Below are 23521 nucleotides of genomic sequence, written 5' to 3'. Positions count from 1 at the left end.
CAATCATAGAAATTATTCTACTGAATAGGAGTTCTCTAGGAGAAACTTTTCAGTTGATTTTCACATTTTACTTTGGTGTCATTTGGTTGATTAGTTGCCTTGAGGATTAAAGGAACCACACTATGAGGTCATTAGTCCCTCCTATCTGGAACAGGTAAGTCAACAAAACTACACACCAATGAAGGGCCTAGTGTGCAAAATCCAAGGAAAGAAAACCCCAAGGTCTACTGAAGGTGAAAAAAGCCTAGAGAAAAGGAACAAAGATGAAGAAAGGGGGAAAGGAAGGTGGGTGAGTTGTCCTGTCCAGATAGCACCCAGAGGCTCTCAATGAAGAAAACTACAGTGGGGTACATACACCCTGCCACTTACCAGAGGCACCCCCATCCAACAATACACAGCAAAAATTAGCAACATGGACTGGGTGAGATAGAACATGAAAACAGAGGAACACCAAGTCAGAATGAACACATGAGAAATGGAAGAATAGCAAAAGTACAGGTAGGGCAAGGGCTGCAGCAGACCACCAAGCCCTGACAGCCACTGCCTCACGAGGTCAGAGGAGGCAAAAGGGCATCCTGTAAACTCCTAAATGGGATGACAATGCTGAGGCACCCTCCCTTAGAGACAGAGATAAAAATCCACCTCACAAATAAACCATCAAATCAGGTCAGCTGCTGAGGCATCATTTGCTACCACGAAGAGTTGCAAGTCAGGAAGATTACGAATCCCCCACGGAGTGGCTACATTAAGACAGTCCAGAAAAATGTGGACAACTGTAAACAGGCACCACAACGACAGTGGGGCAGATCCTCATGGTAGATGAGGTGACCCCCAGCCAGCCTAGTATGGCTAATGAGAAGTCAGCAAAGGGTGATGGATTCCTTGCAAGATGCCTCTGTGGAGGACCTCCACAAATTTGTGATCACCTTTATCATACATAGTTTGTTCAGCAAAGTCAGAGTATACAATTCTATATTCCAAATCCTTAGATCTTGATGGCATAATACTGATTGAAGGTCTGGTGCCAGAATACCGATCCCAAGACATGGCTTGCTGGTAGCCAATTTGGCCAGCTTATCAGCGAGTTCTTTCCCCAGGATCCAACATGACCCAGTGTCCAGAAAAAACCACCAAGCACTCACATTGTTTTAGGGCAAAAAGGGAATATTTGATAGTCAGAACCAAGGGATGGTGAGGGTTACCCTTGTCAAGAACTTGTAAACTGCTTAAGCAGTTGATGCACGTGAGAAATGTCTCACCAGTGCAAAAATGGATATGCTCAAGAGCATGAGACAGGGCTACCAACTCTGCAGTGAAAACACTGCAGCCATCAAGCAAGAAGCATAGGTCATTACGTCCCACAAGAACATAAGCAAAGCCAGTGAGACTGGTGACCTTCAAACCATCAGTATAGATTACTTCTGAGCTCCAAAATGTGCTGAGAATGGAAAGAATTGGTAGTGGAGGTCTTCAGGTGAAGTGGAGTTTTTCAGACCTTGTGATAGGTCAAGAGCTATGGATGATGAATGCATCACAGAAGTGTATGTGTGGGTGTGAGAGGGCCCAGAGAAAAGGTGGGAGAGGGGAGAGCTGGAGTTGTGACCAAAGGGGCCAAGTGCGGATGGCAGTCACAAACCCCAGACCTGGGCTGTATTGCAGGAGGCAGATCCCTGCATCTGGAAAGAGGAGATGGGGGCTCAGGTGCTCTGGACAGCAATGGATGCATAGTGTGTAAGTGCTCATCTATTGTTTGCACAGAACCTGCAGTGGTGGAACCCCTGCCTCCACTAGGAGGCTGACCACAGGGCTAGTCCTAAAAGCAGCAGTTGCCAATCATACTCCACAACGGTTTATCAGGGCCAGCATCTGTAACACTGAAGGTGACATGAAGCCATATTCCATATTCCAGTAATAAAGAGAAGTCTGGACCAATGCTTTGTAGACCCAAGAGAAGTAGTGTGGACCACTCCCCAGTTGATATTGCTGAGGCAGCTAAGGGAGTTGAAGATGGGGAAGCTATGTTAACTGGGCACCAAAGACCAGTTGCAAAAAATTATGAGAGTGCACCACATCGATGGGCTGGCCAAGGTACAGATCCTAATGAGGGTGCATTGTACTGCAATGGCAGGAATATATAATACAGGTCTTGGCAGCGAAAGCAATGAGTAAGAGTCCAACATCATTCTCTGCATATTGCTTCCTGCAGTCTGCCTTCAGCAACACCCATCAAAGATGAACAAAAATAAATTCAAAAGTCATTGGCAAACAAAGAGGGGGACACTGTAGGTCCCACAGCTGCCACCACACCATTCAGAAACATCGTCCAGTACGCCTTAGATAAGTTCGTACCGACTAAGGTCCAAAGCGAGGGGAAAGATCCACCGTGGTATAACAATCATGTACGAAAGGTACTACGGAAACAAAGAAAGCTTCATCATAGGTTTAAGAGTAGTCGAATCATAGCTGATAAGGAAAAGCTGAACGAAGCGAAAAAGAGCGTAAAGAGAGCAATGAGAGGAGCATTCAACGAATTCGAACATAAAACATTGGCAAACAATCTAAACAAGAACCCTAAAAAGTTTTGGTCATATGTAAAATCGGTAAGCGGATCTAAATCCCCTATTCAGTCACTCGTTGACCACGATGGCACCGAAACAGAGGACGACCGAAGAAAGGCAGAAATACTGAATTCAGTGTTCCGAAACTGTTTCACTGCGGAAAATCATAACACGGTCCCTGACTTCAGCCGTCGCACGGACGCCAAAATGGAAAATATTGAAATAAATGATATCGGAATTGAAAAACAACTGCTATCACTTAGTAGCGGAAAAGCATCCGGACCAGACGAGATACCCGTAAGATTCTACAGTGATTATGCTAAAGAACTTGCCCCCTTTCTATCAGCAATTTATCGTAGATCTCTGGAAGAACGTAAAGTACCTAGCGACTGGAAGAAAGCGCAGGTCGTTCCCATTTTCAAGAAGGGTCATAAATCAGATGCGAATAATTATAGGCCTATTTCGCTTACGTCAATCTGTTGTAGAATAATGGAACATGTTTTGTGTTCTCGTATTATGACGTTCTTAGATAATACAAATCTCCTTCATCATAACCAACATGGATTCCGCAAACAGAGATCATGTGAAACTCAGCTCGCCCTATTTGCCCAAGAAATTCACAGTGCCGTAGACACTGGCGAGCAGATTGATGCCGTATTCCTGGACTTCAGGAAGGCATTTGATACGGTTCCGCACTTACGTTTAGTGAAAAAAATACGAGCTTACGGAATATCGGACCAGGTTTGTGATTGGATTCAGGATTTCCTAGAAGAAAGAACACAACATGTCATTCTTAACGGTTCAAAATCTGCAGATGTAATTTCGGGAGTACCGCAAGGAAGCGTGATAGGACCTTTATTGTTTACAATATACATAAATGACTTAGTTGACAACATCGGTAGCTCCGTGAGGCTATTTGCAGATGACACGGTTGTCTACAAGAAAGTAGCAACATCAGAAGACTCGTACGTACTCCAGGAAGACCTGCAGAGGATTAATGAATGGTGCGACAGCTGGCAGCTTTCCCTAAACGTAGATAAATGTAATATAATGCGCATACATAGGGGCAGAAATCCATTCCAGTACGATTATGCCATAGGTGGTAAATCATTGGAAGCGGTAACGACCGTAAAATACTTAGGAGTTACTATCCGGAGCGATCTGAAGTGGAATGATCACATAAAACAAATAGTGGGAAAAGCAGGCGCCAGGTTGAGATTCATAGGAAGAATTCTAAGAAAATGTGACTCATCGACGAAAGAAGTAGCTTACAAAACGCTTGTTCGTCCGATTCTTGAGTATTGCTCATCAGTATGGGACCCTTACCAGGTTGGATTAATAGAAGAGATAGACATGATCCAGCGAAAAGCAGCGCGATTCGTCATGGGGACATTTAGTCAGCGCGAGAGCGTTACGGAGATGCTGAACAAGCTCCAGTGGCGGACACTTCAAGAAAGGCGTTACGCAATACGGAGAGGTTTATTATCGAAATTACGAGAGAGCACATTCCGGGAAGAGATGGGCAACATATTACTACCGCCCACATATATCTCGCGTAATGATCACAACGAAAAGATCCGAGAAATTAGAGCAAATATGGAGACTTACAAGCAGTCGTTCTTCCCACGCACAATTCGTGAATGGAACAGGGAAGGGGGGATCAGATAGTGGTACAATAAGTACCCTCCGCCACACACCGTAAGGTGGCTCGTGGAGTATAGATGTAGATAGATGTAGATAGCCACTAAAAAATGAGGGAACTCAAAACAGAACCCTATGGAACACCATTCTCCTGCAGATGAGAGGTGCTAAGACAGGCACCAACCTTTACTTGAAAGTACAACAGGAAAGAAAGTTCTGAACAAAAATCTGTAATGTTGAAGGTGACACCAAGGATGTGGTGGCGCCATGTGGCATCAAGCTTTATGCAGTTCAAAGATGAGCAACGAGGTGTCGATGCTGTGCAAAAGATATTTGGATAGCAGATGCCAGGTGCACTAAATTTTCTGCACTAGTAAGGCCTCAGTGAAAATCGCCCCGAGTTGAAGACAAAAGGTCCTGGGATTCAAGGATCCCATACAGCCTTTGACTCACCATACATTCATTCAAGTAACTTGCAGAGGGCACTGATTAAACTGACTGAACAATAGCTGCCCATCTGAAGAGGCAGTTTACCTGATTTTCAGAACTGGAATAACAACACTTTCTTGCCACTGGGAAGAAACTTCTCCCTTGCTCCAGAAAGAGTTGAAAAGGGCAAGTACATGACGTCTATCAACCAACAAGTGTTGAAGCATTTGGTTCTGTATTCAGTCTTGTCCAGGGCACTGGCAAATTCCCAATCACTAAACAGTGTGTCATAAGGCTGCAGGTGACAAAAGAAGATGGAACACGGGCAGACAATGGACTGACACTGTAGCCTGAGCAAAATGCTCAGCAATTGAGTCCAGACTGGTGAGGATATAATCATTCAGGGGAATTCTCAAGACACCTGTAGCAGGACGGTGGCCAAATATGCGCTTGATCTCTCCCCATACCTGCAAAGAGGGAGTATGTACCCCTATGATAGTGACATGTCATTCCAAAAAATGCGTTTAATTATATAATGGGCCTGGGCACAAAGCTGTTTAAAGGCAGGGACATGGTCAAGAGATGGATACTATTTGTAGAATTTGAGAGTGAAACAGTCTTTATTGGACTCAACAATCTGCATAATCATGACTGTGGAAGGAATGGCTGTCAAGCTATGTTTTTAAATTTCTCTTTAATTGTCTCATGTCATTCTTTTCTTTCTTTCAGAAATGACTGTCCCTCCAATGGAGCAGCCACTACTGACACAAAGATATTTTGCCTCTGGTCGTTTCCTTCTGTCCATTGGAGACTTAACTGGAACTGACAAGGAGACAGCCAGCAGGATTATAAAAGGGATGTGTATGACAATGGTCAACACACACAAGAGACAGTTTTTTAATTATTTCAGTTCTCTGATGTAATTAAATGAAAATAAAGTGAACAAATGTAAATTAATATACTTTTATTCTGAAATGATATGTTTTAATTTCTATTTTCTGATCCTAATTTTGAGCTTTGTGTTCTTTTTTCAACCAATACAGTCCTCCTTCCCTTCTCTGGTTCTTGTGAAGCTACATTTGAAGCTGCACCATCTAGAGCTCTGCTGATTTTTTTGCATTTGAAAGTAAGTATTGTTACTCTGAAAACAAAGCTTACTGTTTTAAGCCGAGATGACTAGAAAAAAGGAAGATTACCATAAAGGTGTCTTGCCTCCCAGATTACATATAGCTGCTGGAGATGACTGCACAAGCCAAAATTATGTATGAAATACTTACAGTTCTAACATTTAAGAATAAGAATCTTTATTAGCCGTTCAGTATTTTCTCATACAATGGGCTTTGTCAATAAGTTCAATTACAATATAAAGATGGTTATATTCTCAGAACAATGTATATATAAATCATATGAATGTTAGTGTAGTACAATAGCACACATTTGGAATTTTATATATTGTTAATTTTACAATAAAAAAGAAAACATTATACAAATTTATATTAAGTGGGGAGTATTCATGTTGATGACGCTGTGTCATTATCATATACATGTTGATAACACTATGTCATTATCCTAAGCTATTGATACAAATATAGAGCACTCAATATAGGTCTATTATGCCTATATGTTATATATAGTTTTTTCCAAATTTAGGTCCTACTACAGGCAGAGGTACCTTTCTCTATGTTAAAACAGCAAATCTGCCATATTGCAATCTTTATATTCATCAGCTGAGTAAAATGCTTTACCTTTGATCCATTGACCCATGTTGTCTTAAATTTATTTTTAGACACTGTTTGTACAATTTGTACAATTTTGTACAATTAAGGTGAGATACATTAACAACAGCCTTCAGTTTGATATTTGCCATAGGTACATTTCTACCCCTGGATTGTAAAAAAAAGATAATGATTGCTTATTGTAAAGGCTGGTATCTTATCCCTCATACATATCCTCAATATAATCAATAATCACCACATAATATAAACGGGATTTATGTATGCCAAAGAACTGCTAAAGTGGATGCACAAATAGCGTTCAATAATTCAGGAAGGGCATTCTGTGTAGAACATTCATTGTTTTGCTGTAATGAATTAATCATTTTAAGATGTAAATACAACAGCAAGCTAGCCAGTACTTCTCAGAATTTTCAGTCAAATTAATCTCCATGATACCCATGTTGTCAAAGTTCATTGGCAAGACTGGAAAGACCAACTATTTCACAAAGCAGACAGAATTTCACAGTTGCTTCTGTATTATGTGCCTACTTACATTTCGCCACCTACCATACAGCTACATTTGATGGAATACTATTATGTGTAGAAATGGTACATCTGAATCAAACAGACTGGTGTGCTGTTGACAATTTTATCAAATCTTTTATTTCATTGCACAAAATTTGGAACTAACATTACATGTATAGGGTGCCACCAATATATAGCCTCTGCTACCTTTTCTGTGCATAATACTCGTATTTCCTCTTGTCAACATAAGTGAAGTTGTTTGTGAATGGAAACTGATGCATATCTTTTCACATACTTTATTCAGAAATCTAGAAATTACTTACTGATCAAGCAACAAATACCTGATCCTTTAACTAATTTCAATATGAATCATTATATTGTTAATATAATAGAGGGAAACATTCCACGTGGGAAAAAAATATCTAAAAACAAAGATGATGTGACTTACCAAACGAAAGCGCTGGCACGTCGATACACACACAAACAAACACAAACATACACACAAAATTCAAGCTTTCGCAACAAACTGTTGCCTCATCAGGAAAGAGGGAAGGAGAGGGAAAGACGAAAGGATGTGGGTTTTAAGGGAGAGGGTAAGGAGTCATTCCAATCCCGGGAGCGGGAATACTTTCCTTAGGGGGAAAAAAGGACGGGTATACACACACACACACACACACACACACACACACACACACACACACACACACACACACACACACACATTTCAATGTCTGCTTGTGAGATGTCTGCTTGTGTGTGTATATGTGTGGATGGATATGTGTGTGTGTGTGTGTGTGTGTGGACGCGCGAGTGTATACCCGTCCTTTTTTCCCCCCTAAGGTAAGTCTTTCCGCTCCCGGGATTGGAATGACTCCTTACCCTCTCCCTTAAAACCCACATCCTTTCGTCTTTCCCTCTCCTTCCCTCTTTCCTGATGAGGCAACAGTTTGTTGCGAAAGCTTGAATTTTGTGTGTATGTTTGTGTGTCTATCGACGTGCCAGCGCTTTTGTTTGGTAAGTCACATCATCTTTGTTTTTAGATATTCATTATATTGTTATGCATATAAGTACCCTAACAATTTAGTTAAATGTTTTCCACTAATTTTCCTTGAATGAGTCTGCAGCAGTTTTTGTGTTTTCTACTACACTACCTAATTTACAGTATCTACCAGCCTCTAGGCATCCTCAAGCAAATATATTTGTGACCTAGAACACTTATGACTCATCCGACATGCTATTTCCTACAGGCAACAACTAAGTAAATACAAAATAATGTAGAAGTAAATACCCAGGGTGCTATTCACTTGTTACCATCTTAACTGTCAGGTGTGCTGTTTTAGGAATAACTAAGCAGGGAATAAAATGACATCATAAAATGTGCACCCCAAGTTAACGTGTGGTTAGTCTATTCCTCTGTTATTTATCCCTGGATTTATCCCTAGACTGTACAACTGGCCCTAGGGCTGGCAACTTTGTAGTGGCCAGTGGCTGTACTGGAGTGATGGAATCTGCCTGTAGGTTTAATCACTCCCCACATAAAATCTCTGCTACTGAAGCTTAAAGGTCTTTTGTCAAAGCACAGTTAACACCAAATTGGACCCTGGGTATGGATTCATGTTTGACTCCTCTCTGTTTACACATCACACACACTGTGTAGGGAACACAGGGGCCACACATAGTAGGTGCATGCACACTATTAATGAAGTTCACCACACTGACCTGTATTTTTTGTGAGTGACGAGGTGTGGTCTGTACCAACTGTTAACATGTGCAGTCCATTGACATCTCAGCCAGGTGCTGTCTTGTTTGTGGCAGGAATTTGCATACAGTGGTGGTATTCCCCTTGGATTGCCTTAAGTAAGATTGTGTAACATCCAGTTCCCAACCTAACGAATGTGCCAGTTTCCACTTATAATTCTAAATGTTTAGCCCAAACCTCCTCTTCATTTTTTGTTCACAGCTCTTCATCACTGCTTGTAGTTCAGACAACAAAGCCCAATAGTCATTAATAGTTGTAGGCAGATGTCATATGTAAAGTTTGAAGGGGCCTGTACTGGTGAAGTCCCCCTGGTGGACTGCCAGTGATTCTGGGTACAGAGTCTCCAATGCTGGTTTAGCCCTAAGGATCCCACGATCAGTCAGAGGAGAGGTGAAACAGACAGAGAAAATCTGTGCCCAAGATCAGTTTGTGAACATATGCAACCACAAACTGCCATGTAAATTTCTCATATGAACTGAGGTACACAGTGCACCTGACATCATAAATAGTGTGACAGAAGTGTTATTTGCAACATGCGGGTGGATGGCAGATGTAGTATGTTCCATTTGTGGCAGTTTCCTAGGAATCACGCTCACTTCAGAGCCAGTTTCTATACGGGTGTCTTGATTTCATGCAGTGCCTAACACACAGACTACCACCATCATTTGTGGATGGGGCAGAACTAGTTTCAACCATTTGAGCTGTAGACAGCTTTTTCATGTGTTGTGATCCAGAGTGCCTACTGTGGACTGTAGCTTGTGTTTGGGTGGTTGTACAATGAACAGCTGCACGCCCAGTTGCTGAAATATGAGTGAAATCAATAGAGCCACAGCCCTGGTCCATCACTGCTATGAGACTTCTTATCAGACACAGGTGTGGCAGATGTGGCCATGCATATGTCACCACTCCTGGGCCGATCACTTATGCTATCACTCTTGAGTACACTTAATTGCTCAGGTGTCTCATGGCTGTGGCTGATGTGTCATGCCAGGAGTTTGCAAGTGGCTGTTATTGTTGTACATCATATGAGTATAGTCATTGCTGTGGGATTGCAAGAAGTCTATCAGCTAGAAATAATTTGTTTTTCTCACCTTTTATTTGTGTAAGATTAAGGCTGACTGTATCTGAGGGGGTAATTTAATTAACCAGGGCATCCAGAGCATGGTGTCTGGCACAACAGCCGAGTTGATCAATTCACGGAGGTTGTGTCCTGCTTCCCAATCTTTCCTCACAATTTACTTCTTGTAGCTGTTTTTCTGGTGTCTTGGCAAGTCAGCAGAGCAACACAGCCTTTCCTGTGTTGAATTTGATTTTAGCCAGTGGTGCTTCTGTGATGTCATTAATAATGTGGGCATAACCCCCTAATGTGGCTTAGGAAGGCCAGTAACTTAGTGGCATTATCAATGATTCCATAGATGTGTAATAAAAATTTGATGATTGTGAATCATGTTGCTGAGTGTTCTGGTTTGGAGATTGATAGTTTATGTTAAGAACCTGATTGTATGTGTGCCCCCAGAAGTCCTGTTGGGGATGTGCTAGAACATTTGGTACAAGATCAACCACAGACGAGATTCCAAGGACTGAGGGTGACCCACTCGGTTGGGCACTGAATCTGATTATAAATGTAGATGGAAAGTAACATAAGGTGCTGTGATGCAGATGTGAATTAGCTGCCTGAATACTGTCTTGTTAAGTGAGGCAAGCACCAAGGAGGCTGAAATACATTGAACACTGTTGGTGGACACATTCACCATTGCTACTATTGATGGTAAGATCTGGTAGCATGTTACTTCCATCTTTCACACCAATCATAGTCTTATCAAAGTGGAAGAGGAGACTGTGTGAGTGATTCTTAAGTCACAATTCCATACAAATTGTTGAAAAGACAGCGATCATGAAATGACATCATTGTTGAAGCAAACACTAATCACAAAATACATTTGTCACGTCAAAATAGATGCTGCTGCTCATAGTGGGGTCACCACTGTAGGAATTTCAGTGCAGGAGGCTTGCTGCTTAGCTTTCAATCAATAAGAAAAGCCAAGCGACTACTCATCGTATGAGCTGGATCATTGGCAGGATAGATGAATGTAGAACTGGGCTGAGGGATGTAAGACTTTCCCTACAGTGAGACTAGTGACAACAGAGAAGCAAAATATTGTGTAGTTTTTGTGTGGACAAACTATGTTCATGGAGAAGATATGAACAGCACTGGACTGTTCTTTTGTTTGTTTGCTTTTTTACATTATTAGAATTTGGAACTATGGTGGTGATAAATGGTTTTTTTGTTAAAGTCAGAAACATTTTTTTCCTATAGTTATGATTGTTCACCAGCTTTGGGAAGGTAGTAGGAAATTCCAAAATACAATGTGTCTTATTTAGCTTTGCTGAAACTTAAGGGTGTTCTTTGCAGGGAAAAGCCTTTACAGGAGCCAAACAAACACTTAGCAAGGTATTGCCTGAAAATAAATTTGTATTATACTGCAGGGTTTTCTTCTACAAACATTTTTTGAAAGCCTGAAACAAGCTTAAACAAACCTATATTTAGAAGTCACTTTGATTTCCTTTTCCTATTCTTCTTTAATGCCACAGTGAAAGTGCTGACTGTAATGCCTAGCGAGACTTCTTTTAATTAAATTGGTAAATAAACAGATGATAAATCAAAATAACCAAGATGACACTATGATTAGATTTCAGTGAGTGTAATTTGTTATTAGAAGAACACTGATGATGATGTTGGGCTTGCTGTTCCCAAGATTAAGTATTTATAAAAAATAGTTCATCAATGTACATAGGAATCACAGAATCAAAACCAACTATGCAAGTGATAAACTATCCTGGTGATTTAACTACATATGACTATGAATTTCTATTACTGAATGACTATTGATCAATATGTTGGATGCTGAACATAAACTGATTTTGATGGTTACTGAACTCCTACTGCCTGAACTCTGATACAACTTACTGCTGACTTCAGAACATTTTTCAATGAATGCTAAATGATGACAGTACTTTACAGTAGTTTGGTGCTAACTGAATATCTGTTACTAAAATAATTACTAATGACAAGAAGTGACTGCATGAGTAAGCCTGTGTCTCAAATGAAGGTTAAATCAAACAAGGGAAAATTCAGGATGGAATAAAGCAATATTATGAAAACGATAGTTGCTACTCACTACATAGTGGAGATGCTGAGTTGCAGATGAAGGTTAAATGTAGACTGACTAAATTGTGGTTTATATTGTGTTTATATTGCTTATTTAGACTCACATTAGAAGGTTTTTATAAAACATTATAAGTAATAATAGGAAAGACAAAGCGAAGTTATTTTGATTAGTTATTGGCTGCATATTCTTCACATGACATTTTCTAATTTTTGAATCGTAATTTCCTCAGCTGCAAAACTGGGAAAAAATAGAAAGTGTTCTTTACATAATAGGAAAATAGGCTCTTCAAATGGGAACCCTAAAACAAACCCTTATAACTATGGTTGAACTTTGTTTTTTCCATATTTTGATTCTTAAATTCTGAAGATTCTCTTCACTGCAATGTTTCTATATGAAATATTTATGTTACTGTCATCAACAAAGTCTAAGTCGCTTTCTGAACAAAAAGAATTACAAAATTACAGCTTCTAAAGGATACTGCATACAGATGAGGTACAAAAAAGAAAGAAGAAAAGTAGTTAATAAAAATTTTCTAACTATCAGCCACATCAAGTGATTAAATATTCACTAGTTTTTGGATGAGTGCTGCTTGATCATTGTTAAGTGTCTACCATCATGCAGATGATGCTTACATCTTTATATAGCCATGCTATTGTCTGATGTCACTTGGGCCTTGTCCAGTGCCATCTAAGACAATGTTTTCTTTGTGCCTGCCATACCTGCTTCAGCCTTCCAACAGATGTTTTTAGCCTTAGGCCACCATCTTTATTGAGGGTATTATTAGAAATTATCATCTCTCTCACTTTTTTCACTACACTAATTCAGATACCATTTGTCCCTTTAATGTATATATGTTGTTGAATACAATAGGTGGAAGAGTGTCATTACAAAAGTTCTTAAGAAAACATTTATTGGTCCATCATGAGCAATACTATGTTGCCAGCTTATAGAATTGTGAAACATCTGGCCAGCATTCTTACTCCACATTTTGTCTACTGTATGCAACAGAAAGAATATGAACAGCTTCATAGGCCAAATTAAACCCTTGTACCTTCAAGGAGGAGATATGATGGCTATCTTTGATGTAGTGTAATTATTTGTTTGTGTGTCCACCAAAGAGAGTATAGGCCTGCTCTACTAGTTCTTTGCTGACACTGTTTTAGATATTTTTAGTCAGACTCTGATATTATATTTTTTGTGTGATTGAGAATATTTTAACTAGACAGATGGTGACACAGTGAGAAGCCTGCTACTTCCAATTATAGACAATATGCTTACTGAGAACTCTGATATCATCTTTAACATGGTTACTGCAAAGCCCAGATGCCTTTATCAGATCATCACTGGCACACTTGTCACACTGTTGTCCGGCCTCAAATCTGAACAGTTGGGAGGGTTCTTTGAGCACATTAACATGCATAATCACAGTTAAGCATCATAGAGGTAAAGATGAACTGTTTCTTGAGGTCCATGTCCACAGTGTTTACCATAAATCCAACCAAACAGTTGGTTCTAAGGATCTAGGTGGCTGACATGGAACTTCTTTGAGATGATGAAAATCTGCTGCAAGAAATAAGCCACTTAAAGAAAGCATCCAAGGAAAATGGCTAAAACAACCAACAAATTTTTCAATCCATTTCACTAAAGACACGTAAGCAGAAGGCTCCCAAAGAGCACATGAAGGAGTCTTGTGTTATTGCCATTTTATGGTTCTAAGACAAGAAAAATTAGCCACTTTCTGAAGAGGCATGAAAATCAATTCAGTCATCAGGCTTCCAGCAAAAATTCAACTCTCAGGATCTGTAAAAATGATATAGGCCTCAGAATGCCTGGAATACACAAAATATCATGTGGAAGTCAAACAGACTGCACACTATTGAGCACCTTATGGAATACAAGAGATGTTTTGTCTATTGTAGTTCAAGAAATCAGTGGTAGCAGAATATGCCCGATGAAAGGGACAACAACTTGCATTTGTCAATAAGTCTGCCATTAAATGGACCTATTCGTCCTGGGATAGCATAATAAAAGTGAGAGAGGGGAAAAAATTTGGATAACACTCAATACAGACAGCAGTTTACAGCTGAAGCACAGCTTGGTATCTGGCTGTCGGGAACTTCAAGAGTACAAAACAAAACAAAATCTTATAAGGCACTGGACGGGGATACAGTGTTTCACAGGTGATAGCAACCTTACAACAGTCAACACTTGACAGCATTCACCAGAAAGCCCATCAGTACATAACCACTTGGAAACTCAAACAAATTTCATTAATTTTTTTCACTATGAGACCATGCATTTTGTACGAGTAAAAGGGACGTTAGGAGTGTTATTTCATCTTGCTACACTTTACTACTAATTTAGATTTTTCACTGATCAATGTAATAATTTTAATCATAGCTTGTTCCAATATTTATTCACAATATTAAATAACTGTATAACTTCAGAAGTTATTTTTTGTGCATGACAACTGAGCTGGAGAAATTCTTATTTACATAAAACTAAAACCTTTATCATGTGCAACAGCTCTTTAGATATATTAATATTTCTACAGCAAAAATCTTAACAAAACATGTGGTACTGTAAACAAGGTCAATACAAGAGTAAATCACTACATAGATCCACAAAGTAAATAGCTTGTTTAATATGAATAAGCTACTCTCTATTCACACTGACCTTTTTCCATCAACTCTACAAGAACATTCATGAACACATGGTTCATCCAGTGGTCTAACATCCTCTCCAATGTTGTACTGTTTACCTTTCAGCCAACATTTTTCAATGTCTTGTTTATCCCATTCACCTAAACACAGTAGGGATCCATTAGAGGACACAGTTTTGAAAACAGTATCAAAAATGGAAAGTTTTGCCAAAGCATAAAAGAAGGCTTTCTTTGCCTAATCAGACTGATATACATACATACATACATACATGACAATTTTCAATGTTCGATGAGTCTACTTTCTCAAATGTACGCAATTTATTATAAAAGTCAGGAAGCAAATTTTTCTACCTGCACCAGGACAATATTAATAATGAAAACCTGTAAGATAAATGCTCAACATATACAAGAGACACTGAGCACTAAATATATACATAAACAAGGTACTGTTTGGCTATCAAGCTGGAATTCTTTATCAGATACTAGCCTTTCCCCCATAGCTCTGTGTGCACGATTGACATAGATATTGCACTCCTCCCCTCCCCTCCCCTCCCCTCCCCTCCCCAGACTGTGTTCCTGTGTTCATCTACATATGTAGTACCCTGTAAAACAAAGTCAGCTGATACTATTCCGAAATTTTCTTCTTGTGTAGAGCAGCCCATATGGCTGGACCTGAGAAAACACATATACAGTTCAATTACAGTATATGCTGTTGAATAACCCATCTACATTATGTGATATTGTATTACAACCTACTTTTATTTGAATATTGTTAAATGCAATGACAGCTGAGCACAGGATGGGCAAAAAACACAATATGGGAGCACCCAATTGGGGATAGTTTGAGAGTGCCCAATACAAAGAACACTCCTTTTCAGAGGTTATACAGGTAGTGGGCATTTCATGTACCACTGTGTCAAAGGTACACCGTAAGTTACTTGATTGGGAATCAATTGCCATAGGCAACAAAGTTTTGACAGGGATCACTACTGACTATTGTAAAATGTAACAGTGGATAGACAACCCAATGTGCAGCAAATTGCTCACTAACGCAATGGTGGATAATGAAGGCTGGTGAGTAACTAACTATACCATGAAAAACCACATCATAAGTATGAATATAGAATGCATCACCCCACATACGTACCTCTGTTCACTGCATGTTACAGGGCACAGAAATTAACAAGGGCACACAGACATCAAAGAACATGTTCTTGAAGGTAGGAAAGGATAATTTAAACAAAGTAAAAATATATAGAATTTTGAAACGAGCAAAACAGGAAGAGCAGTTTAAAAAAAAAAAAAAAAAAAAAAAAGAGGATCATATCTTTTAAGGGATCCAAAAAATGCTGTGTACCTAGATATAACTGGTGCAGCAGAGAAGTGGCTTGATTTATACCTTCCTAACAGAAGGCAGTGTTGTACTGTCGAGAGGGTCTCTCAGGGTTATCAGAATTCGGGCACCATCACATGTGATGTGCCTCATGGCTCAGTTCTGGCCCTCCTACTTTATAATTTTTATTAATTATCTACCTCTTTGTGCAGAAGATTGAAAATCTATCTTTTGTTGATTACAAAAACTTGAGCTGCCTGCCAAGACATTTTGGGATATTGTGAAATTGTCCTATGCCAGTCCTCTTTCTGTTAATTCTAGGACTTCCTCAAACTACATAGCACCTTAAGTAACTCACAGACATTGCCTGTTTCATCCTCATATCCTGGAGGTTGCTTTACACAAATTTCTGAGAAAACTTTACTATATAAAAATACAGTCTGTTCAGCCATAACATCTACAATTAAGCCATTTTGACAACATGGCAACGAAAGTTTCAATGTTTACATCATAGAAACTGATGAATAAATACTATCCACAGTTTCTTTTTGTTGAAAGTATCTTACAATTAATCTTGTTTTACAATTGTTATCCAATTTTCTTGTAAAAAACCTACATGACATAAAAAAATTAACACTCATTGGTTTCATTACTAGATCCCAAGTTTTATTTTTATTTAAGTATTCCATTCCCTTATCCATTGCTTACTTGTAAACTTTGAACACTTTACTATTCATCACCACCACAAAATTTTCTGATTACCAGCACTACAGAAGTTTATAAAATGACTTTACTCATGACAATCATCAAATCTACAAGCACTGTTTTCTAGTTGACATTCTTAACTCCCATTCTTGTTCTTGTTTCTGATTGCTTGATCCCCATTTATACCATTTTCTTCCATTTGCTTATTTACAACTTCACTATCTATACTTATGCACTCAAAATCATTAAAACATTCACACCCTAAATCAGAGTCCTTTAATCTAAAGTACCTGACATACTCTTCCACAATATCAACATGTCTCACAATGATGAAGTTATCATTAACCAATACTCTGTATCCACCTTCACTGTAACCCATTAAAATTCCCAAGACTCCTTTATGATCCACCTTTGACTTCCTCAGTTGTTCTGATACTCATACAAAAATTCTACTACTATACAACTTTGAATGTTTAATGTTAGATTTCTTTCCATATCTCATAAGAAGTTTTCCTTTCAACAGCATTAGCTATTATTCCGTTTTTAAGATATACAGCTGCACAAAGTACTTCAGGTCAAAATCTATCTACTCTTGCTTCAGCTAACTAACAGGCATCTTAACATATCCATTGTTGGAACGTGGAAGTAACCAGTGATGTGTGCTACGTTTACTCATACAAGTGCAGTGAATATTAGCAAGTTAAGTTTTTATTTTTTGACTCATTTTTTAGTGAGGATTCTGTTCCAAGCTGCGAAAATAAAACATCCCAAGTAACTTTATATATGGATTTAATTTGTTGCCCATGTAATTGTTGATCCCAGAAAGAGGACAGCTCTCACAGCAATAATATTGTGTGGCAGATATGCTAAATATGAAATAAGCTAACAAACTTCTACAAACCACAAACAGAGAGATACAACTGCTAAAGCAGGAGACGGAGGTTTTGGAGCTTGCAACACTGAGGAATGACAGCAGAATGGAGTCTACAAATTTAGAAGTTCTAGTACTAGCAGCCACACCATGAACACATACACGTCTAATATTTTTCACATATTAACTCATCACTATGGACCACACCATCACTGCTGTTAAGAGCACCTCCATTCACAGCTACTGAACCAGACATATGGTTTGTGGTACTAGATAATACCTTCAATCAACAATGCATAACTGAAAACTGTGACAAATTCACACTTGAAATTAGTAACCTGGATCAAGGGGGAACAGTGATAGTCTCCGATGTGATCCTACATCTGGCACTGAGACAAGCACACGTCACGCTTGAAATGTCATTAGTCATTTGCTGCATGAAATTACTTTCCCTGGTGATGTACCAGGAGAAACATGGGGACAGAGGTACATATGAATTCTGGAGACATTTAAGCACTGTGGTAGATGCAAGCATAATATCTGATCAATTATTACTACATGTCTGGTGACAACAGCTTTCTCATCAAGTTCAGATGATATTGATTGTGTACAAAGGACAGTTTCTTGACAAGCTTCTGCAAACAGGTGACAAGTTAGAAGAATCAAAGAAAAGCTGTGCAGCCACAATCTACAGACGAAAACCAGGCATCGCTGAGGGGATCAGGTAGCTGCAAGACACGATGGAAAAGATGGCTACGTGGCTTTGTAACGGAATGGTGAACTACCACCAGTAACAAGATGCAGTCACATTCCAAACAGGATCAAGCCCACACCACAACTGGTATCACAGGTAGTTCAGCCCACGAGCTATGCGCAAAAGCTTGTGGATTCTCAAATGGCAATGACGGCCTGCTGTAGGTGCCATGGTCTCCAGCAGTCATGAACCATGTGACAGTTGTAGGCAGCATACACTATTCCTTTATGCCATTCTGACATGCTGGAAGAATAATCTAACATTGCACAGACTGCAAGTGATTAAGCCTTTGAAACCACTACCAGTTAACAATTCAAGAATAAACATGTATTGTTATAAAGAGCTCATGATTGATATCAGTTTGTCTACCTGTTACATAAGCATTTCTTTCTTTTTTTTTTTTTTTTGCAGATATTTTCCAATCTATCTTACGCACAGATTTCTTGTCATTTCGCATTCATTAGGGACCTGGAAAATACACTCCTGGAAATGGAAAAAAGAACACATTGACACCGGTGTGTCAGACCCACCATACTTGCTCCGGACACTGCGAGAGTGCTGTACAAGCAATGATCACACGCACGGCACAGCGGACACACCAGGAACCGCGGTGTTGGCCGTCGAATGGCGCTAGCTGCGCAGCATTTGTGCACCGCCGCCGTCAGTGTCAGCCAGTTTGCCGTGGCATACGGAGCTCCATCGCAGTCTTTAACACTGGTAGCATGCCGCGACAGCGTGGACGTGAACCGTATGTGCAGTTGACGGACTTTGAGCGAGGGCGTATAGTGGGCATGCGGGAGGCCGGGTGGACGTACCGCCGAATTGCTCAACACGTGGGGCGTGAGGTCTCCACAGTACATCGATGTTGTCGCCAGTGGTCGGCGGAAGGTGCACGTGCCCGTCGACCTGGGACCGGACCGCAGCGACGCACGGATGCACGCCAAGACCGTAGGATCCTACGCAGTGCCGTAGGGGACCGCACCGCCACTTCCCAGCAAATTAGGGACACTGTTGCTCCTGGGGTATCGGCGAGGACCATTCGCAACCGTCTCCATGAAGCTGGGCTACGGTCCCGCACACCGTTAGGCCGTCTTCCGCTCACGCCCCAACATCGTGCAGCCCGCCTCCAGTGGTGTCGCGACAGGCGTGAATGGAGGGACGAATGGAGACGTGTCGTCTTCAGCGATGAGAGTCGCTTCTGTCTTGGTGCCAATGATGGTCGTATGCGTGTTTGGCGCCGTGCAGGTGAGCGCCACAATCAGTACTGCATACGACCGAGGCACACAGGGCCAACACCAGGCATCATGGTGTGGGGAGCGATCTCCTACACTGGCCGTACACCACTGGTGATCGTCGAGGGGACACTGAATAGTGCACGGTACATCCAAACCGTCATCGAACCCATCGTTCTACCATTCCTAGACCGGCAAGGGAACTTGCTGTTCCAACAGGACAATGCACGTCCGCATGTATCCCGTGCCACCCAACGTGCTCTAGAAGATGTAAGTCAACTACCCTGGCCAGCAAGATCTCCGGATCTGTCCCCCATTGAGCATGTTTGGGACTGGATGAAGCGTCGTCTCACGCGGTCTGCACGTCCAGCACGAACGCTGGTCCAACTGAGGCGCCAGGTGGAAATGGCATGGCAAGCCGTTCCACAGGACTACATCCAGCATCTCTACGATCGTCTTCATGGGAGAATAGCAGCCTGCATTGCTGCGAAAGGTGGATATACACTGTACTAGTGCCGACATTGTGCATGCTCTGTTGCCTGTGTCTATGTGCCTGTGGTTCTGTCAGTGTGATCATGTGATGTATCTGACCCCAGGAATGTGTCAATAAAGTTTCCCCTTCCTGGGACAATGAATTCACGGTGTTCTTATTTCAATTTCCAGGAGTGTAACTGTGTTACTACCAGATCACATAGAGGAATGGTAAATGCAATATTAGGTGCCATCTACGTCTACATCCATACTCCGCAAGCCACCTGACGGTGTGTGGCGGAGGGCACTTTGAGTACCTCTATTTGTTCTCCCTTCTATTCCAGTCTAGTATTTTTCATGGAAAGAAAGAGTGTCAGTATGCCTCTGTGTGGCATCTAATCTCTCTGATTTTATCTTCACGGTCTCTTCACGAGATATACATAGGAGGGAGCAACATTCTGCTTGACTCCTTGGTGAAGGTATGTTCTCGAAACTTCAACAAAAGCCCATACCGAGCTACTGAGCATCTCTCCTGCAGAGTCTTCCACTGGAGTTTATCTATCATCTCTGTAATGCTTTCGCGATTACGAAATGATCCTGTAACAAAGCGCGCTGCTTTCCGTTGGATCTTCTCTATCTCTTCTATCAACCCTACAGATCCCACACTGCTGAGTAATATTCAAGCAGTGGGCGAACAAGTGTACTGTAACCTACTTCCTTTGTTTTCGGATTGCATTTCCTTAAGATTCTTCCAATGAATCTCAGTCTGGCATCTGCTTTACCGACGATGAACTTTACATGATCATTCCATTTTAAATCAGTCCTAATGCCTACTCCCAGATAATTTATGGCATTAACTGCTTCCAGTTGCTGACCTCCTATATTGTAGCTAAACGATAAAGGGTCTTTCTTTCTATGTATTCACAGCACATTACACTTGTGTACATTGAGATTCAATTGCCATTCCTTGCACCAAGAGTCAATTCGTTGCAGATCCTCCTGCATTTCAGTACAATTTTCCATTGTTACAACCTCTCTATATACCACCGCATCATCCGCAAAAAGCCGGAGTGAAATTCCTACAAGGTCATTTATGTATATTGTGGATAGCAACGGTCTTATGACACTCCCCTGCAGCACACCTGAAACCACTCTTACTTTGGATAACACCTCTCCATTGAGAAGGACATGCTGCGTTCTGGTAGGCCTCACTTTCAAATACTTGCACCACCAGTTACAATGCTGCATTTCCTACAGCCATCACCGTGCCACAAAGGTGCTGCTATGAACAATTATGCTTCTTCCAATTAGGTGCAAACATCCCCTCTCCAGAGCTATAGTTCTGGGTGTTCCAAAGTTTTAATGATGCTTCAAAATACAGCAACACAGTTACATACTATTTTTGCTATTTGGTATTAGATGTACAACAAATTAATATCTGAATTCTCTGTTCATGAATGGCCTTGTTCCTCACTCCTGTATCCACTAAAGAATCACACAGCATGCAAAAAGTTTAGATATTTAAGGAATCACTGTAAATCACGGAGAGCAACATCTAAGTGCTGAGCAGTGTCCAACATCTCTTGTTAAGTTTCAGAGTCAACAAATAACAGAATTGCTGTCAGCAGTTTCTTGCCTTGTAAAAGCACGAATACCCCAGCAGCAAAAGATGCCAGGTGCTAAAGAAGGAATTCAGCTGTTACCTCCATACTTCTGACAGTTTGACGAGATGAAGGAAACAAGGAAAGAATACACAACACAGCCACGTTGACATTTCGATGCCTACAAAATCACAGGTGGATCAAGTCTTGTGTTTTTCTCTTCATGTGTAGGAGTGTATATCCACTGTCTCTTAGTGGAATTGTTTGGCCTCAATGAGCCCCAAACCCAGACCTATGAGGTCATAATTGCAATATTAGGCAAATTTATTGAGAGTCAGATACACGTCGCTTCTGGATAGTATAAATTTTTCCACACACAATGTCATAGCAATCATTCCTATAAAGGATGTATTGCAGAGTTGCAGGGCATGACTAGAGACTGTAAATTCAATTTTGGCTGTGGCGTAACTTATCATAAGTGCCTCACGATGCTGTTATTCAGACTATCAGATCAGAGATTGAGGGCCAAAATTCTAAAGCATCACAACCCTAGCCTCAGTGACCTCCCTAAAGTTATTGTGTGGTGAAAACAGTATTATAGCTTTTGCTATTGTGAGAGGAGAAAGCAAGAGGTCGCACTTACACTGCACATTTGTTTGGGAGAAAGGTGAGGGGGGGGAAGCGAGGGGGGAAAGGTGGTGGGGGGGAAAGGTGGTGGGGGGGAAAGGTGGTGGGGGGGAAAGGTGGTGGGGGGGAAAGGTGGTGGGGGGGAAAGGTGGTGGGGGGGAAAGGTGGTGGGGGGGAAAGGTGGTGGGGGGGAAAGGTGGTGGGGGGGAAAGGTGGTGGGGGGGAAAGGTGGTGGGGGGGAAAGGTGGTGGGGGGGAAAGGTGGTGGGGGGGAAAGGTGGTGGGGGGGAAAGGTGGTGGGGGGGAAAGGTGGTGGGGGGGAAAGGTGGTGGGGGGGAAAGGTGGTGGGGGGGAAAGGTGGTGGGGGGGAAAGGTGGTGGGGGGGAAAGGTGGTGGGGGGGAAAGGTGGTGGGGGGGAAAGGTGGTGGGGGGGAAAGGTGGTGGGGGGGGAAAGGTGGTGGGGGGGAAAGGTTGTGGGGGGGGAGGTGGTGGGGGGGGGGGGGGGGAAGGTGGTGGGGGGGGAACGGTGGTGGGGGGGAAGGTGGTGGTGGTGGGGGGGAAGGTGGTGGTGGTGGGGGGAGGTGGTAGGGGGGAAGGTGGTGGGGGGAAAGGTGGTGGGGGAAAGGTGGTGGGGGGAAAGGTGGTGGGGGGGAAAGGTGGTGGGGGGGGGAAGGTGGTGGGGGGGGGAAGGTGGTGGGGGGGGAAAGGTGGTGGGGGGGGGAAAGGTGGTGGGGGGGGGAAAGGTGGTGGGGGGGGGGGAAAGGTGGTGGGGGGGGAAAGGTGGTGGGGGGGAAAGGTGGTGGGGGGGAAAGGTGGTGGGGGGGAAAGGTGGTGGGGGGGAAAGGTGGTGGGGGGGAAAGGTGGTGGGGGGAAAGGTGGTGGGGGGGAAAGGTGGTGGGGGGGAAAGGTGGTGGGGGGGAAAGGTGGTGGGGGGAAAGGTGGTGGGGGGAAAGGTGGTGGGGGGGAAAGGTGGTGGGGGGGAAAGGTGGTGGGGGGGAAAGGTGGTGGGGGGGAAAGGTGGTGGGGGGGAAAGGTGGTGGGGGGGGAAGGTGGTGGTGGGGAAAGGTGGTGGGGGGAAAGGTGGTGGGGGGAAAGGTGGTGGGGGGGAAAGGTGGTGGGGGGAAAGGTGGTGGGGGGGAAGGTGGTGGGGGAAAGGTGGTGGGGGGAAGGTGGTGGGGGAAAGGTGGTGGGGGAAAGGTGGTGGGGGAAAGGTGGTGGTGGGGGGAAGGTGGTGGGGGGGAAGGTGGTGGGGGGGAAGGTGGTGGGGGGGAAGGTAGTGGGGGGAAGGTGGTGGGGGGAAAGGTGGTGGGGGGAAAGGTGGTGGGGGGGAAAGGTGGTGGGGGGAAAGGTGGTGGGGGGGAAAGGTGGTGGGGGGGAAAGGTGGTGGGGGGGAAAGGTGGTGGGGGGGAAAGGTGGTGGGGGGGAAAGGTGGTGGGGGGGAAAGGTGGTGGGGGGGGAAAGGTGGTGGG

General features: G+C 42.4%; 1 protein-coding gene across 2 annotated transcripts in view; it reads right to left on the bottom strand.

The window, feature by feature from the left end:
- Positions 1–23521, bottom strand: part of LOC126234535 (von Willebrand factor C and EGF domain-containing protein-like) — a 138820-nt gene that overhangs the window by 71883 nt on the left and 43416 nt on the right. For both annotated transcript variants that reach the window (XM_049943231.1, XM_049943232.1), the window contains exon 3: positions 14474–14600. In XM_049943231.1, coding sequence (XP_049799188.1) covers positions 14474–14600 — 127 coding nt within the window. The remainder of the gene's footprint in view (positions 1–14473; positions 14601–23521) is intronic.

This window comes from Schistocerca nitens, chromosome 2 (genome assembly GCF_023898315.1).
Source record: "Schistocerca nitens isolate TAMUIC-IGC-003100 chromosome 2, iqSchNite1.1, whole genome shotgun sequence".
Lineage (NCBI taxonomy): Eukaryota > Metazoa > Arthropoda > Insecta > Orthoptera > Acrididae > Schistocerca > Schistocerca nitens.
This window is presented reverse-complemented; position numbering and strand designations above follow the sequence as displayed.